The following is a 17,572-nucleotide window of genomic DNA, read 5'->3' on the forward strand; positions in this document are numbered from 1 at the left end:
CTTCTGACTGTGTTTCTGACTTTTTATATTTCAACAGAACATCCTTGATTAAGTTTCCCCTTCTCTTCTTCTTCTTTTTTTTTTTTTAGCTCCCTTTTGTGCTCTTTCTCATTAGGATATAAGTTCCTAGAGGGCAGGGAATAACTTACTTTTTTTTACTTATTTATGTATTCTCAGTGATTAGCACAGTGCCTGGCACAAAGTAAGCACTTAATAAATGCTTCTTGTTTTTCCATATTTAATTTTCAGGGCATTTCAATATTATCTCATGCAAAAGACTCTTTCCTCCCTGAAGCTAGAGTCTCCTCATTCCAATCCCCTTGAGTAGACTTAAACTTACTTTATCAAACATCCGGTTCAGCAGTCTTGGAACCACAGGGAAGATGGTGGGCTGCAGCATCTTGAGGTCATCCATAAGTAAGCGGATATCTCCTTGGAAGAATCCTATTTTAGCTCCATGACAGAGCATTACACACTGGAGAAGGGGAATAGGAAGGTGTAAATTCATGAATGATAAGAGGCCTCTTTTTGCTGTTAAAGAAGCACAAGCCAGATTTCTTGGTAAGATTATCTCACTTTGGGTTCTGGTCACTAAGTTCCAAATATCTTTAAATTCTTTAACCCAGACACATCCCACCTAGCATTGTTCATTGGTACTCCATAAAAACATAAAGTTAGGTGAAATGATGTTACAGGAAGTAGTTAAACAGAATTTGTTCTATATGAACAAGTAGATGGAAAGTATTATGATGGAATATATAAAAATAAAATTTAAATAAATATTGTAAGGTTTTTTGTTTGTTTGTTTTTTAATGAGTTATCTGTACAACAAAAGAGCCTGAAATTCTTGATAATCTCTCTGGGTCTCAGTTTTCTCATCTGTAAAATGAGGGGTTTAAACAAGATAGTCTCTAGAGGCCTCTGATTATTGCCAAATAACATGGGTCAGAACATTAGTTTAATATCATTAACATTAACATCCACTGAAGTCCTTTGATGCCTCAGTGTGGTATGAATAGTGGCTCTGCAGGACCTGGCAAAATTACGATTTTAGGGGCCAGTCTGGCAATGGTCTGTGTTCCAGAGTCCAAGATCTGGCCTACTTAAGTTCAGAAAGGCTCATTATCAGGAGGGCAGTCACTAGATGATGAATGTTCTCAATTACAGTTCATGAAAGTGGTTTACTAAAGGCAGCAAGTAATTATGGCTTTTAATGATGAAGGGAATCCTCACACTCATAAATCTATATATAGTTGAAATATTATGAAATGAGTGTTTGGAGAAATAGATTATACAGGGTTTGCCTGCAAAAGAATTTTTGGTTAAAATATTGGGGCCATTCTATATATATTCTTCATATTAGATGATATATTTTAGGATTAAAACAATTCTTAAGATAGAGGAGGATTGGGATTTATTTTATTTATTAGAAGAAAGGATACTTGTCAACTTTTTGGTTTTAGTTGAAGATACTGTATTTTGCCTTGGTAGTAACAAGAAAGTTCACTATCCTAAAGGGATGGGGAACTACTAATATAGAATAATATATACAGTTTCAGGTATGGTCCATATATCAGATGTTTTTGCTGATTTGTTTTTGCCATAGGTTCAAGTGAGAAGGGAAAAGGGAGAAGATATGACTGTGATATAAAGATAAATAAATTCAATAAAACACATTAAAATACTTCTATATTAATCAACATAATTCATACTCCTAAAATGTGATTTCTTTGAAAGAGAAAATTGTATAGATATAGCCTAAAAAACAATTGCCAAAATTATTAAGAATACAGTGGAACTATTTTTACATGATTTTCCATTCAAATGAAGGTAAAGAGAATGGTGTGGTATGATGCTTGCCACCATTACTTTATAGCACAATTCCAAAGGATGCTCATATTATGTATAAACTAGAATTTGGGAAGAAAAATGTGAACCCTACTTAGATCAATGACAGACTGTGTGGATGGAGAGAAGCAAATGGAAATTTTAGTTCCCACTGCTTTACTTTAATTTCAACTATTACCTAAAGTCCAAGTTTATTAGAATTTATTTTTACTATAACAAGCTTACTTTAAAAAAAAAAATCTCCAAAAGATTATTAGTCTTTCAACCTCAGTGAGTCTTTTAGCAAGATGACGGTGTTTTACTAAATCTTGACACCCAAATTAAATTAGTTTTTCTCTTCCAGGAACAATTCAATTTGTATTCAGAAGTTAAATTTCAGCAGATTTTCATTCAATAAAGTTTATTTTGGGCAGCAAGGTGACACAGCAGATAAAATGCTAGGGCTGGAGGCAAGAAGATCCATCTTCCCAAGTTCAAATAAGGCCTCATATACAACTACTAATATCTGCATGACCCTTGGCAGGTCACTTAACCCTGTTTGCCTCAGTTTCCTCATCTGTCAAATGTGTTGGAAAAGGAAATGGCAAACCATTCCCAATATCTTTGCCAAGAAAACCTCAAATGGGGGTCATCGTAAATTGTTGGCTACAACTGAAAACTGAACAACTATAAAATAAAATAAAATACAATAAAAAAATAAAATTAAAAAAAAATAAAATAAAATAAAAGGTGTCTTCCAGATCTTTAGTTCCACACACATAGCCTTTTAAAAGAAACAGTGTACACCATCTATGAAAAGAAGTTACAAAAGAATTTTTTTTTTTAACATTAACAGGCCTATTTAACTTCCTGCTAGTGATCAGGTTAAAGACGGCTATTAACTACCAGTGTGATTATTAGTGAGAAGGGACCAGACTTTACAGAAATACTATTCCAGAATTACAGGATAGTCAGTAAACCCTGAAGCTAACTCCTCTGGTGCTTTAATTTTTCTCTGCATTTAATTCTTACTCTTAGATTTATAATCCTGAAAATGAAGTTGAGAAAACATTCTTGGCTGGGTTGAGTTATGATTTTTGTCAAGGCAATCTTGCCAAATCTACTTAATGACTACCTTCTTTATCAAATCAAAAATAAGCCCATTTATACATCTTGTCCAATAATAACTTTTACCTAACACTTGAAAGTACTGTAAAATGCTTTACACATATTATTTAATTTGATTCCCTTAGCAACCTGGGGAAATGGGTTTTATTGCTATCTCTACTTTACAGAGGAGGACTTATCAGGGTCACATAACTAAAGCTGGATTTGAACTCGGGTCTTCCAATTTTAAGCCCAACACTCTATCTGCATACACCATCCAGTTGCCTCAAGTGCTATGTAGAGGTAAGTCTTGAATAATTTGCCTTATTAGAAATCAAAAAAGGACAAAATTATGCAATATATTCACATTGACTGTAATTTCTGGATCAAAAGACCAGGTAATATTGGATCATAAGATCAAATTTCTTTCTTTAAACACTAAAAAACTGAGGTAAACTATTTATGTGGATGTGTTAGGCTTAGCACCTAAGAATAGGGTGGAATAGAAAAAAACCAAGGTTGGCACCTACATCTACATTTCTCCATAATATGGGTTCTGTACATGACCCAAGGGAAAAGATTAATTTACACTGCCATCCCACACTGTACCCCAATCTCCTTACCATCATTAACTGCTCATACATGTGAGCGAGTGGTAAATAAGAAATATGTGTATCACTGGAGTTCAAACGAAGTAATTTCTGTGAAAAGACAATAACTGAGAAAACATGCAAAAAAAAATCCAATTGAAATAAACTCAGTGCCTACCTCCACAACTCTCTCAAACATATGGGCAAGAGGCAAGAAAGATATCAAAATGTCATCTGGAGAAGGAACCACCACATTCTGCAAGCAAAGACACCAGCAGGGCAGAGAAGCACAAGACCATTAAAGATTTCCATTCATGACCCACCCCCTTTATTTACAAGCACATATTCTCTTAACCTTACAGAGGGAGAGGACATAGTATTTTGGGATGTCTAAGGCTTTGATTTTATCCATTTATGGGAAACTCTTGGGGAGGAAAACTCTCTTTACTAATGTAGAAGCATTAGCAACTTAAAGAGTCTCAGACATTTGCCAGGGACTTGGAGACATTAAGACTCTTGGCCAGGCTCATATAACCAGTATATTACATAAAGAGGACCTGAACCCCACGTTTTCCTGGTAAGGCTGGCTCTCTTTGCAATATACTCTCTTATGTATTTATTACTGACAAATAATCAGGTTTAGCCAAAGAAGGGTATTAAATGAGCAATTTGATATTTTCTCTACCTTTTTTTTTTTTTCCTAAAAGGCTTAAGCTGAATCCATATAGATGGTTCTGTCAAAGCTAAGACAATTCTCTCCCTTCCTACTTCACCCCTCCTCCATCAACTTTTGCTCTGTCAGGATATTAAGGGATTATGTGCTTTGTTTAGATTTAAAACCCACCACAGCTACTTCCACCCTTCCCAGCAAGATCAGTTTCAACCTTCAGGTCAGGAATGCAGGAAGTCACATCCCAATACAAGCAAATAACATTAACTTTACAAAGAGGAAAAAGAACCCAGCACCAAAACACTTGTACTATGGAGCTTAAAAGTGATTTCTGTAGCTGGAATCTTATCATCATTCTTCATTTAAACCAGTATTCCATTTCCCATTTTGAATATCCATTGATTTCAAATAAACTTCAGGCCAACACAAAATGATCTGTTGGCCCCTGTAAATAAAGTCTCTACCTGTATACCTATGAGAAACATCCCTAATACCTGTTTGGTCTAACCCTATAGGGCTTACAGTGGACTTTAAATGCGAGCAAGGCATGCAAGTTTGCACAAGGTGGTAATAAAGTTATAACAAAATTCTAGCCAAAATAAGGTATCTCTCAGCTAATGCACAATTATCAGTGGTTTTGCTGATGAGCTAACATGAAAGTGGTATACCTACTTCTGCTTTCCATTTTTGTCATCTCACACCCTCAAGAATCTATCACAAATTCTACCACAGTTAGAGTAATTTTAATATCAATCCCCTGGGCAAACTTGTTTGATACAGAAAATACCAGGAAGGAATTCCTTACCCATTACACTGTAGTTATACACCAACCCAACCTAACCTGCTTCTCAACCATCTGTCAATCCAAAGGACAGAAGCTATGAAGGATATCATTTAGAGGAGTCCAACTAATAGTTTTTTCCACATCCTCTGATTTAGAATTGAAAGAACACTCTATCAGTCTGATTTAAAATTTCTGTAGACTTGAAAACTCCCATTTCATCTTTATAATTGATTTTTACAAAAAAGTCTTAATATATCACCTCCCTTAGTTTTTCTCAGAATAAAGTATAACAAGTAAAAATTTCACTTGAATAAGATGCTGAACATATTTTAAAAAGTGCTTTGGGGTGGGAGATTAAGGGAAAGTCTAAACAACAAGAGCCCAAATAGATCTAAATTATCTCATTATTAAATAAGACTTCAGTCCCTGAACCTGTTTAGGGTGGAAAATCTGCCATAAAAATCAGGGTAATTGACAAAGTCAGATGAGGTGGGCAAAAAAGAATTACTTTGAAAGACAAAAGTGACATTGATTGTTCTAATACTACATCATTAAATAAGGGATCGCCTAAGTCCCACACGAGGTGAGGAGATAACAAATATTTTAGGTGAACATTAAGGCAGCTGGGATGACAAATTTTAAACTTCATATAAGAAGATAGTGGATCTTAGAAAATTAAGATGATCCAATAGCATTAATAAGCCTACACATCTACCATCATTTAGCATCCTCAAAGGGATGCTAAAATGTCATGAGTCAAGCAGATATAACACATTTAGGCCATTATCTAAATTCTTTTTTTTTTTCCTTAAAAAATCTTTATGGCAAATCCAAATGTAGTTTCACTGTCCTAGTTTTTAAAAGCTTTCACCAATCAATCTGCCTCCACAGTAGCAGGCGGGAGTTGGGATGCAGGGTGCTGACATCACCATTTTAGAGAAGGGGACCTTATAAATGTTTCACCCACATTTCAATGAAATTCAAAAACTGCCCATAATTTCAACTGAATCACCAAAGAATTATATATTATATACTTAAATTCTTGTGGCTTAAAGCCAACTAATACCAAGGGAATTCCACTGTTTCCAAAGGTTACCTCTGTCACTTTCACAAAAGCTGAACAGTCGCTGACTACATTTTGATGAGTGATCAATGCGCCTTTGGGATTGCCTGCAGAACAGAGGGGAAGCAGAAGAGAATTAAAGCTAATGAAACACATTTTAAGAAAGGTAACAACAACAATGATTTCCTATATGATAGGAACTGCAAATATTATCTCATTTGATCTTACAATAATTCTGGGAGATACTATTATGCTCCCTTCAATGACTGTCATATCATATTCCACTACCAATCAATCCCTCTGCCAAAATCCAGCAGCGGGGCTGAGTAAACTTTACTGTACTTGAATTATTTGTTATACACTTGGCCCAGTTTTGAATGGTAGGTAGCAATAAGGGAAATCCAGGGATTCCTACCGCCAAAATCACCTAAGATATCATCTGCCTTAGAGAATGGGTGTATTCATCAACAATTATTTGAGACCCTTACTGAATGAGGTAGGTTACATACTCACATTCTCTAGCAGGCTGAAACCAGATTAAGATATATTTGGGAAATACTTAAAAAAAAAAAAGCAACAGTAAAACCTAGATTTAAAACATTTTAAAATGAAGTCAATATGCAGCTCACAGAGATACTTATGTACTTGTGTAGTGGCTGCCATTTTTATTTGAGTTCAATACTTTTGTCCTACTAGATGCTTAAAGTTTTCTATAAAATACAAGGGGACACATTTTGGGTCATCTTGAGTAGCCCTCACAATCTATCTCCTGCAACTGAGATTACAATCATTAACAAGGGTGAGAGAAGGGTTTTATTCTCTGAAAGAAGTACAAGCCTTCCAGTTATTATGCAAAGATTCTCCCATTTTTAAACCTACCTGTTGTCCCACTGGTGAAACAAATCACAGCGAGGTCACCAGGCGATGGAGGCTAAAATGGTTAGGAACATATTTAGTAGAAGCCTGAAAGAAGGCAGTCAAGGATAACGCATTCCATGTATGCTAAGCCTCTACTGCTTTCCTGAGATAACCTGATGGTTTTCATGCCACAGAGAGAAGGAAGTTCTGAGTTGACAACAGCCTCAGACACTTTTGCTCAAAGCTCTGATGGGATGATTTCCTTACATACATACCTTTGGTTTCCTCCTGTTAGCTCTTCCCAGGTCCTAAGACAGAGAATAGGGGAAAATATGATATGAATTACCATTTGGAATGATCTTGATGCTACATGTCAGGAGCAGTGCTAAGTACAGAAGATAAATACAAAGAACTGCAAATACTTAGAAAAATGCCAGTTAGGTACTTTAGTATCCTTCATTCAGTAGCTAACTCCCACATGAAGAAAGCATGATTTTCTGAATCAAATAACTATAGTAATTGGGATTAAATTAAACCTGAGCTTAATTAAGTACTATTCTTCACTTTTCCAGAGTTCACTGTTCTTATAGAAGAGATGCTAAGGTCTTTGGTGTTGGAAACAAAACTATTATTTGAAGATGGTAAATGTTCTGCCTATTTTTAATATAAATTTCTTTTGACTTTACTGTTCTCTGATACAATTTTTCCAGTCTAGGAGGTATGACTTACAGATACTCTCTTTAAATTTGTATGTGTACATAAAAAAACATGCATGCTCTACTCCCCCCCACACACACATACACATGAATCCTGCCAATGCAATGCAATGAATACATTAAATTCAGTGAAAAAGGCAAACAGATCCTCTACAAGAGAGGGATTTAAGTGTTGGTCCAGCCTAGAGAGAGTCAACTACTTCTACTTTTCTATGAAAAGCCTGTGAGGTTCTAGAAGTCTGTATTTATAAAATTCCCTATCTGTCCAGCCATTTTTATAAAAAGAAATTAATATTTAAGATGCTTCAGGGGGGGGCATACTGGAAGAGGGAGACACACTCCTAATAGGATATTCAAAATAGCTTCTCAGATTCCTAGGAAGTAAATGTCTGGATGGATTAAGAATAATAACTTGTTTTTATAATGCTTTAAGGTAATTGCTATTATTTACATCTTTCATAAGGAAATGGAAGCTCAGATAAGTCAATTGACTTATCTAGAGTCACAGGTTCATAGGACCCCAGATTTAGGTATGGAAGAGATCAGTGCATCTACCTAGTCAAACTCCCCTTACTTTTTAGTTGAGAAAACTGAGGTCTAAGGAGGCTGACTTTCTCAAGGTCACATTAAGGTAGCATCAGAAGTGGGACTTAACCCATTTTACCTTAATGCTGGGAAAGATTGAAGGCAACAGGAGAAGGAGATGGCAGAAGGTAAGATGGATAATGTCATGTCAACAATGAATGTGAACTTGGATAGACTTGGGGAGATAGAAGGATAGAAGACATGTTATGATCCACAGGGCATAAAGAATTGGCCATTGCTTGACAATAACAAGCATCATCACAACTACTTGGCTCTAGTCCATGTGTTCTAGCCACTATGCCATGCTGTCTTTCAAGTATACCTTTCAGACTTCCAATCTGTATGAAACCTGAAAGTCTAATTCACATTCATAGAAAGGCACAAGTTGTTTTAGAAAGTCTGATTCCAAACCATGGTTTTCTCATGGTCTTAGGCCAGAATAAATATACCTAAATATTTGGCTATTTCAACATTCCTCACAGTGTGTTATCTGTCAGTATAAAGTCTGGTGGACACGTGAGTTGTATGTCCTGAGATAGAGAAGGATTTGTGCCTTCTTAGTTACATAACTGGGCCAGGGAAAATGATCAATTCAGCTTAAAAGTATAATCTATAGAGATGGAACAGTTTAAAGCCAATTGGCACACACAAGGATTGAAATCCATGATCTTGGCTTCCTTGGACTATGATACTTGGACCAAGGAGCCAATTAACCCTTAATAAAAAATTCACACATAGAAAGATATAGTAAGGAAAGCATTGGATTTAGAAATTGGGGAACCTAAATCCTAGTCATACCTCTGCCACTAACTAGCCGTGTGGTCTCTGGCAAATCACTGCCATTGAGGTCCTTTACAGCCCTAGAATGATATGATTCCCAATGGCAGCAAAATGAGTCTGTGTAATTACCTCAAGTGCTTTCATGCTCATTATTTCCACTCCACATTTCTTGCCTCGTTCCACGGGATCACCGTCAAAAGGATCCATGATGATGATGGTTTTAAGACCTGGAGTTAGCTTGTTTTCTACAGATTCTAACAAGAGGTCAGCTTTCTCTGGCTTATCAACAAAAACCAAAGACAGTTCAGCTAGAAGAGAAAAATTAAAATTAAGATCAAACTTGGTATTAAAGGCCGGAGTACTATTTAGTACCATGACACCACATATTTGCTGCACATTAAAGCAGCATTAAACTCTTTTATACTTTAAGCAGATTAGATAATGCCACTTAAACAACCCCCCCTCCCAATTAAACAAAAGAGAAATATTTAAAAGAATCAAGTTTAATCAATTGTTAAGCCAACATCCAGTTGAAAGAACATGAACAAATTACCTTTGTTAACTATGTACGTTATTGCTTCATTTCCAAGGGTATCATAAAGAGGGACCACCACCATTGAGTATGCATAGCAACCTTGTTCGATAATCACCCACTACATGGTGGGGGATGAAAGAGAAAACAAAAATGAAATAAGGTCATAGAAGCACTACATACTAAAAGCTCATCTTAAAAACATCTGGCTGTGTACTTGATACCATGCCCAGAATGCATAGAGGACAAAGCAATATAAAATGCATTTCCTGCCTTCAGGGGGCTTATAGTCTAGTCAAGAAAACAAGGCATAAATATATGTGACTATGTGTATATGAACTTACATAAGGATTCTATTGTGTAACATAATATCTAGAAAAAAAAAAACAAACCAAAAAACCAAAAACCGACACTGAAGAGTCTTTAGGTATATTTAGAACAAGGGAAATGGCAGTCCCTACTGCTTATGCCCTCAAATAACATACTGAGAAGTGAAAGCAAATCCAATGGAAAGCAGTTAGGATGGCAAGAAGCTTAGAGATCATGCTCATGTCATTATCAGGTTTGAAGAAACTAGAGATTTTTAGCCTGGAAAAAGGAAGACTTGGTGGAGATGGCGAGATGAGCATCCTTCAAATACTTGAAGACAATAATCTTATGGGAAAAAGTTCAGACTTCTGCATGCAAGTTGCAGAAAAGCACTAGTAATTTTGATGTAAGAAAAAACTACCTAAGCATTAGAGGTTTCCAAAAGTGGAATTTTTTAGAGGTTGAGAGGGGATGAGGAAGGAACACCCTTCGCTGACAATATTCAAGTAGAAACAGGATGACCAACTGCTGAAGGATTCCTCTTCAGGTGGGGTTTGGCCTAAATGGCCTCTGAAATCTCTTTCAACTGAGGTTTTTCTGAGCTTCTGTGAAGGCAGAACATAATAAAGGGTCAAAAAGTTGTACAGGCAATAAATGTTGAGCAAAGATGAATATCTGTTGAAATCCAAGGCAAATTATTCAACAGTATAAGTCTTTGCTTCAACTACTGCTGCTGAAGAGACCAAAGGTGACCAGTTCTATGAAGATCTATAACATGCAGAAATAACAGAGATGTCATATTCATCAAAGGGGATTGAAATGCTAAAATATGAAATCAAATGATATTTGGAATAACAGGAAAGTTTGACCTTGGAGTACAAAATGAAGCAGGACTGAGACTAATATAGTTTCGTCACTTTTTTCCAACAACCCAAACAGCGACTCTTTATATGGACATTAACAGATGATCAGTATTGAAATCAGATTGATTATATCCCTTGCAGCCAAAGGTAGAGAAGTGCTATACAGTAAGTTAAAATAAGACCTAGTATTGACTGTGGTTCAGATCATGTTTCTTATTCAAAATTCAGATTTAAATTGAAGAAAGTAGGGAAAACCATAAGACTACATAAGTATGACCTAAATAACATCCCTTGTGAATATGAAATGAAAATGAAGAATAGATATAAGGAATTAGATCTGGTAGACAAAGTGTTTGAAGAAATATGGATAGAAGTTTGCAATATTGTATAGGAGACAGCAAACAAAATATTTCAAAGAAAATAATGAGCAAGAAAGCAAAATGGCTGTCTGATGAAGCTTTACAGATAACCAGAAAAGAAGGAAAGTGAAAGGGAAAGACAGATTTAACTAAATATAGAATTCCAGAGACTAGCAAGGAGAGATAAGATTTTCCTAAATGAGCAACATAAAGAAAGAGAAGAAAACATTAGAATGGGAAAGACAGATCTCTTCAAGAAAATTAGAAATATAAAGAGAGCATTTCATGCAAAAGTAGGCATCATAAAAGACAAAAATGGTGGGGTTTTAACAGAAGTAGAGAAGATTAAAAAGAGGTGTCAAGAATATACAGAACTATACAAGAAAGATCTTGACATCACCAATAACCACAATAGTATGGTTATTGATTTAGAACCAGACGTCTAGGAGAATGAAGTCAAGTTGGGCCTTAGGATAGAATTCCAGATGAGCTATGTAAAACCCTAAAAGATGATGCTGGTATAGTGCTGCATTCAATATGCCAGCAAATTAAAACAAAAAACCAAAAAAACTTTATGTGGTTGTTGTTTTGGAAAAGTTCAGTTTACGTCCCAATCCAAAAGAAGGACAATGCCAAAGAATGTTCAAATTATCAAACAGTTGGGCTTATTTATCTACCAGAAAAGTTATGCCTAACATTCTGTATGCAAGACTTCAGTTAGACATGACCCAAGAATTATCAGAACAGCAGACTGAGTTTTGAAGAGACAGAGGAATTGAGGACCAAATTGCCAACACCTGAAGGATTATGGAGAAAAAAAAAAAAAGGGGAGCACCAGAAAAAACATTACTTCTCTTTCATTGACTGCACTAAAACCTTTGACTCTGTGGATGAGAACAAAATGTGGTATGTCCTCAAAGAGATGGGAGTACCAGATCATCTTATTTGTCTCCTAAGGAACCTACCTGTATGTGGGACATGAAATAAGAGTTATTAATAAATGTAGAACAACTGATTGGTTTAAGATTGAAAAGGAATGTGACAAAGCTGATTGTTGTCACCTTGTTTATTTAACTTATATGTAGAGCACATAATGCCAGGATGAATGGATCAAAAGCTTGAATTAAGGTTGCCAAGAGAAATATCAACAATCTCAGATATGCAGATGATACCACTCTGACAGTAGAAAGTGAAAAAGAATTAAGAAACCCCTTGATGAGAGTGAAAGAGGGTAGTGTTAAACCTGGCCTGAAGTTTAACTTAAAAAAACACCCCCAGGGGCAGCTTAGATGGCACAGTAGATAGAGCACTGGCCCTGAAATCAGGAGGACCTGAGTTCAAATCCAGCCTCAGACACTTAATACTTCCTAGTTGTGTGACTCTGGACAAGTCCCTTAACCCTCATTCCCTCAGCAAAAATAAATAAATATATGACTAAATGAATGGATAAATAAATAAATACAAGGAAAACTCCCCAAACTGGTTCCATGGCAACTGGTTCTATCACTTCCTGGCAAAACAAAGGAAAAGAAATGGAAGCAATGCCAGATTTTATATTTTTGGGCTCAGAGATCACTGCAGATGGTAACAGCAGCCAAGAAGTTAAACGACACTGGCTCTTGTCCTTTGTTCTTGAATAGGATCATAACATCAGGGAAGTGATGCTACAACATGCAAGTGAAATGGGTTTAAATGAGGGAGGAAGAAAAACTATGACATACTGGAAGGACAGCATACAAAAAGCAGACACATCACCTTGCCAACAAAAGTCCATGTAGTTAAATCTATAATTTTCCCAGTAGCAATGGATGAACATGACTGTTGAACTATAAGGAAAGTTGAGCACTGCAGAATCAAAGCTTTTGTATTGTGATGTTCGAAGAAGACTTTTGAGATTTCCCCTGAACATCAAGGAGATCAAATCCATCAATACTTAAAGAAATCAATTCAGATTATTCTTAGGAAGCTTAAATACTTTGTCCACATAATGAGAAGACAGGGCACATTGTTAAAGACCTTTTGTTGGGAAAGACTGAAGAAAAAAGAAAAAGGGACTGCAGAGGAGGAGATGGATGGTGTTACGGAAGCCATGAACATGAGCTTGAATAAACTTTGGGAGATAGTGAAGGGAAGAGGATCTATGGTCCATGGGGTCACAAAGAGTCAGACATGATTGAACTGAACAATGACAAAGAAGGAAATATTATTATGGGCTAGTGTGGCCTTGAGAAATTTTATAAGGGCCTTAAATTGGGTCTTCAAGGAGGAGGAGAAAGAAAGGTGAAGGACATTATAGATTGGAGGAAAAGATTAAGAGAAGGCAGTCACAGAAAAGGGAAATCACCAGATACAAGGTCCTTGGAGCAGAAGGTTTAAATAAGAAGACTGTGGGAAAGAAAAGTTAGTTAATTGATTGTTGCCCTTCATAATCAGAAAACTAAAATGACATCAATATGTTAGAACTGAGTTACAATGTGTCCAACAGTGGCTGATCAAACCAATATAAGCTCAGAATGCTCTGCTATAAGCTGAGCACCAATAACCATATGAACATTTGCAGTAGATGCTCTAACTTTGGGCATTTCACATTTCTTTTGAGCTAATTTAATTCTGCTTTGCTTACAGAACCTTCTCTTACACCTTCTCTGGAGGGTCCTGTGTCAGTGTCTCCCATGTCATGCAATCACTTCTTCTCTTTTTTTTCCCCTGAGGCTGGGGTTAAGTGACTTGCCCAGGGTCACACAGCTAGGAAGTGTCAAGTGATTGAGACCACATTTGAACTCTGGTCCTCCTGAATTCAGGGCTGGTGCTCTATCCACTGCGCCACCTAGCTGCCCTCATGCAATCACTTCTAAGGGTCTTAAGAGAGACCTTGAGAATATCCTTGTATTGTTTTTTCTATCCATAAGTGAGCACCTGTCCTGTGTGAGCTCTCTATAAAATAGTCTTTTTGGCTAGTGAACATATGGCATTTGAACAATGTGGCCAGCCCCTTGGAGTTGTTCTCTGCAGCAGAGTGTGAATGAAAGACAATGAAAATAAAGTGGAATTAAGATTTAATGGAAGCAATGGGCAATCACTGAAAATTCCAAAAGAGTGACATAACCAAAGTAGCATTATATTTGAAGGTTAATCTAGACTGGATAAAAAGAGACAAAGAGATAATTTAGTTAGGAAGTTTCTAATCCAAAGGAAGTTTCCAGTCCAGGTGCCTGAACTAAAAATAGTAATAGTAAGAATGGAAAGAAAGGGTACAAACAAAGTTATTGTAAAGTAAGAATTAGTAGAACTTAATGGTTGATAGGATATGAAAAACCAAGTAGACGGAAATCAAAGATGACTTTAAAGCTTTGGGTCAAGATGAAAGGAATTGTTCACAGAAATAAGGAATTGGGACTAGGAGGCAGGAGGAGCTCTTAGGGACATATACTTTGATGGGAAGTGAAAGTTATTATTGTATCTATCCTGCAGCTGAGAAAACAGAAGCAGACAGTAGTTAAGTGACTTGCCAGGGTCACACATCTAGTAAGTGTCTGAAAACAGATTTGGATTCAGGTCTTCCTGACTCTAGGACCAGCACTCCAGGAAACAGTATCAAATAGATCAATCTCCAGCCCCCCCCCCCAGTATAATAAAAATCTGAAAGCCAAGGGGAGGTGTCAACAGAGAAAGAGGGATTCAAGAAAGAGAAGTAAAGGGGACCAAGATTCTTGAAATGGCAGAAGATAAATTTAAAAGTACAGATAAAGGCTAAAGAAGGAAGATCAATTGTGAAAAAAAGAAAAGATAGCATGAAACTTTGAAGTGAAATGATGAAAAGATAAGGCTGCTCATGGGGATGGCTTCTTTTTTTTTCTGGTAAAGTAGGTAACTATTATTCAGATGTTCAGAGTGTCTGACTCTTTGGGATCCCATAAATAGTTATGAAATAGATATTTACAAAGATACTAGTGGTTTGCCATTTCCTTCTCCAGTGGATTAAGTCAGCAGAGGGCAAAAAACCCTTCGTAAATACTGTCTTAGAAGTGTACTATTGTTTCAAGGACTATTCTTGTTCTCAACCAGATGAGCAAACTTCCTAAGCAGAGAATATATATTTATTTTCCCACCGTGTCTAAGGATGGCCTGAGCAGACAAAAGAAAAGTAGAATCATTCAGCAGCCACTGTTTGCTGATTTGTACTTGGGACTGTTATGAAACTCCCACATTCCAGAAACAAATGTCAAAGTTAGCTAAAGGATCTCTGGTATAAGGTGACTATGTAAGCGTATAATAAGTAAGAATTAGCACAGAACTATTCATGAAGAAAAGAAATATGTTTTCTGATATTCTTGGCCATTATGAGGTTTCATTCTAATATAGAAAATCCAGGATATGCCTGGAATAAGAGCATCCAAGTCCCACAAAGCTAGTGGAAGAAGTATAGATTTCCCCAAATGGTGTATGAAGCCCTAAAGTAGCATTCTAATGCAGCACTCTGACATGAAATGAGAGACACAACAGACTGGGAGATCTTTCAGCATTTCAAAAAGCCTGCAGAAAAACAATAAAAATAAAAAACAGCCTCCCTCCCCCCTCCAGTGTGGCTAAATACCATATAGTTCTACAAAGCACAATCTCAGGAATAAATTCATTTTACAACCAACCTAGATCACTGATTAGCTCAAATGCCAGTCAGTTATCTGACCCTTTCACCTGACACCTGACATAGTCTTCTTTAGAACTATTATGCCATATGGATCTGCACAACTCTGAGGAACATGTGTCTACAAACACAAATACAGCGGTCATACTTAGACAGCTAGGTCAGAACAAGAACTAGATCAAAACTTCATCTGCCCAAACTTGGAACTTGCTTGTGAAGTTTAAAACATTTATTCTTCTGACTTAGGAAAGGCAGAAATAGTAGAGGAAATTGAAAAAGTCTTAGAACATTTTAATGTCATTGGAATTACATTAAAACTTCTGGGACACTCTGTATATATATACCTTGTATAATCCCACTTCTTGGGTGTTTCTGCTTCCTTCTCTGCAGTCCCGCCCACATCCCTGTTTTCTCTATTTCTCTCTTGTTCTTTCTCTGTCCTTCTACCTCTTGGTCTGTCACTCCCTTTACCACAATGAGAAAAAATTATGGATTGCTTAAACAGGAGTGTTCAGTAGAGTACAACGTGTTGTTTGCTCAGTGCATGAAGGCAGAAACAGAATGCATTCCTGCAGAAAATGCTATTTTAATGTAGCATAAAAGAAAACATAACCTTTTAAGCAGTGTGACTATAAGGGAGAAAAAATGTAGTTATTATTCTCTTATAAAGTAAACAACCTGCTATACTTTTTGCTTTGTTATAAAATTGTCCTTTCATGGGATAGCTAATTTATTCACTTATTGTATATATTTTCTTTATTTATACATAAATAATGTCCCAGATTTAAAACTAAGAAGGAAATCTCGATTTCTGCCTAAAGCTTTTAATTTTTGTATCTGACAGATGACATGGTAAAATGACAGTATACCAGTCCAGCTGGTCAAAAATAACTACGAGGACTATTATTAAGATGTTAAACTACATCTTAAATGGAAACTGTTCCTACGATGACTGACTTAGTGGCAGAATAATCTAATTGCTTTTGCATTATCAAATCTCAAAAGTCTAATTTGTGTTTAATTGATTTGCTTGATATTTGTATTTATATTGATAAATATGTGACTGTTTGGTATAAAGGACAAAATAAAATGCTGTGAGCTGTAAGTCAATATAGGCTAGTCAGTCCTAAGATACTTTCTTTTGCATTGTTGACAATTCTCCAGGAATTTAACTTTTATGATCTTACTAGAACAAGAATATCCTTTGCAAGAACAAAAAGAAGTAATTTTATTATGGCTTCTACCCATTTACTAAGTTTTAATACCTTATTTATTTATTTATTTTTTAACTAAAGGTATTGAACTAAGAGATTTTTCTCTGTCCCATACATGTTTTGAGGTTTTAATAACAGTATGTGATCAGGCATCATTATTAGAAAGGACATTCGCCAAAAGAACATTGGTTTGTGTCCCTTTGAAATGCTAGGGTTTTATATACAGGCTCTCAGAGAGGCAGAACACAAGGCTTTATTGTACATGAAAGCAGCTGAGAACTCTAATCACTTATTCACTCCTGACTGTGATCAACAACCAAAGCAAACTAAAAGGCTAATGATCATGCCATCAAACAGTTCATTCTTAATCATTAATACCTCAGGCCTATTTTGAGCAAAGATGCCAAAATATTGATCTGGCGATGCCTTGTAACCCTTCTGGAGCAGCGCTGAGCCCACGCACTCGGCCTTATCTGCAACCTGAAATAAAAGGAAAATCAGTTGAATAATCTCATGAGAGGCCTGGCAATCATACAAATGTAGTCCTGCTAGGTAAATGTCCAATTCATGAAATGGTGCAGCCTTGACATAAAGACAGGATGGAAAGATGGAAGGAGATCAGTAACTCCTGTTGAGATGGCAAAAGTTTCACAGAGTTTCTCACAATTCT

General features: G+C 36.2%; 1 protein-coding gene across 2 annotated transcripts in view; it reads right to left on the reverse strand.

The window, feature by feature from the left end:
• ACSL1 (acyl-CoA synthetase long chain family member 1) overlaps positions 1-17,572 on the reverse strand; it is a 93,557-nt gene that overhangs the window by 20,113 nt on the left and 55,872 nt on the right. Inside the window, exons 5-12 of one of the 2 annotated variants that reach the window (XM_074274487.1) lie at positions 17,281-17,382; positions 9,534-9,633; positions 9,110-9,288; positions 7,175-7,207; positions 6,921-6,972; positions 6,075-6,148; positions 3,558-3,635; positions 341-475 (exon numbers count right to left, since the gene is read on the reverse strand). In XM_074274487.1, coding sequence (XP_074130588.1) covers positions 341-475; positions 3,558-3,635; positions 6,075-6,148; positions 6,921-6,972; positions 7,175-7,207; positions 9,110-9,288; positions 9,534-9,633; positions 17,281-17,382 — 753 coding nt within the window. Of the gene's footprint in view, positions 1-340; positions 476-3,557; positions 3,636-3,702; positions 3,781-6,074; positions 6,149-6,920; positions 6,973-7,174; positions 7,208-9,109; positions 9,289-9,533; positions 9,634-17,280; positions 17,383-17,572 lie in introns of both variants that reach the window. The other variant, XM_074274486.1, reaches the window with a different exon arrangement.

The sequence above is a fragment of the Sminthopsis crassicaudata genome, chromosome 6, assembly GCF_048593235.1.
Source record: "Sminthopsis crassicaudata isolate SCR6 chromosome 6, ASM4859323v1, whole genome shotgun sequence".
Lineage (NCBI taxonomy): Eukaryota > Metazoa > Chordata > Mammalia > Dasyuromorphia > Dasyuridae > Sminthopsis > Sminthopsis crassicaudata.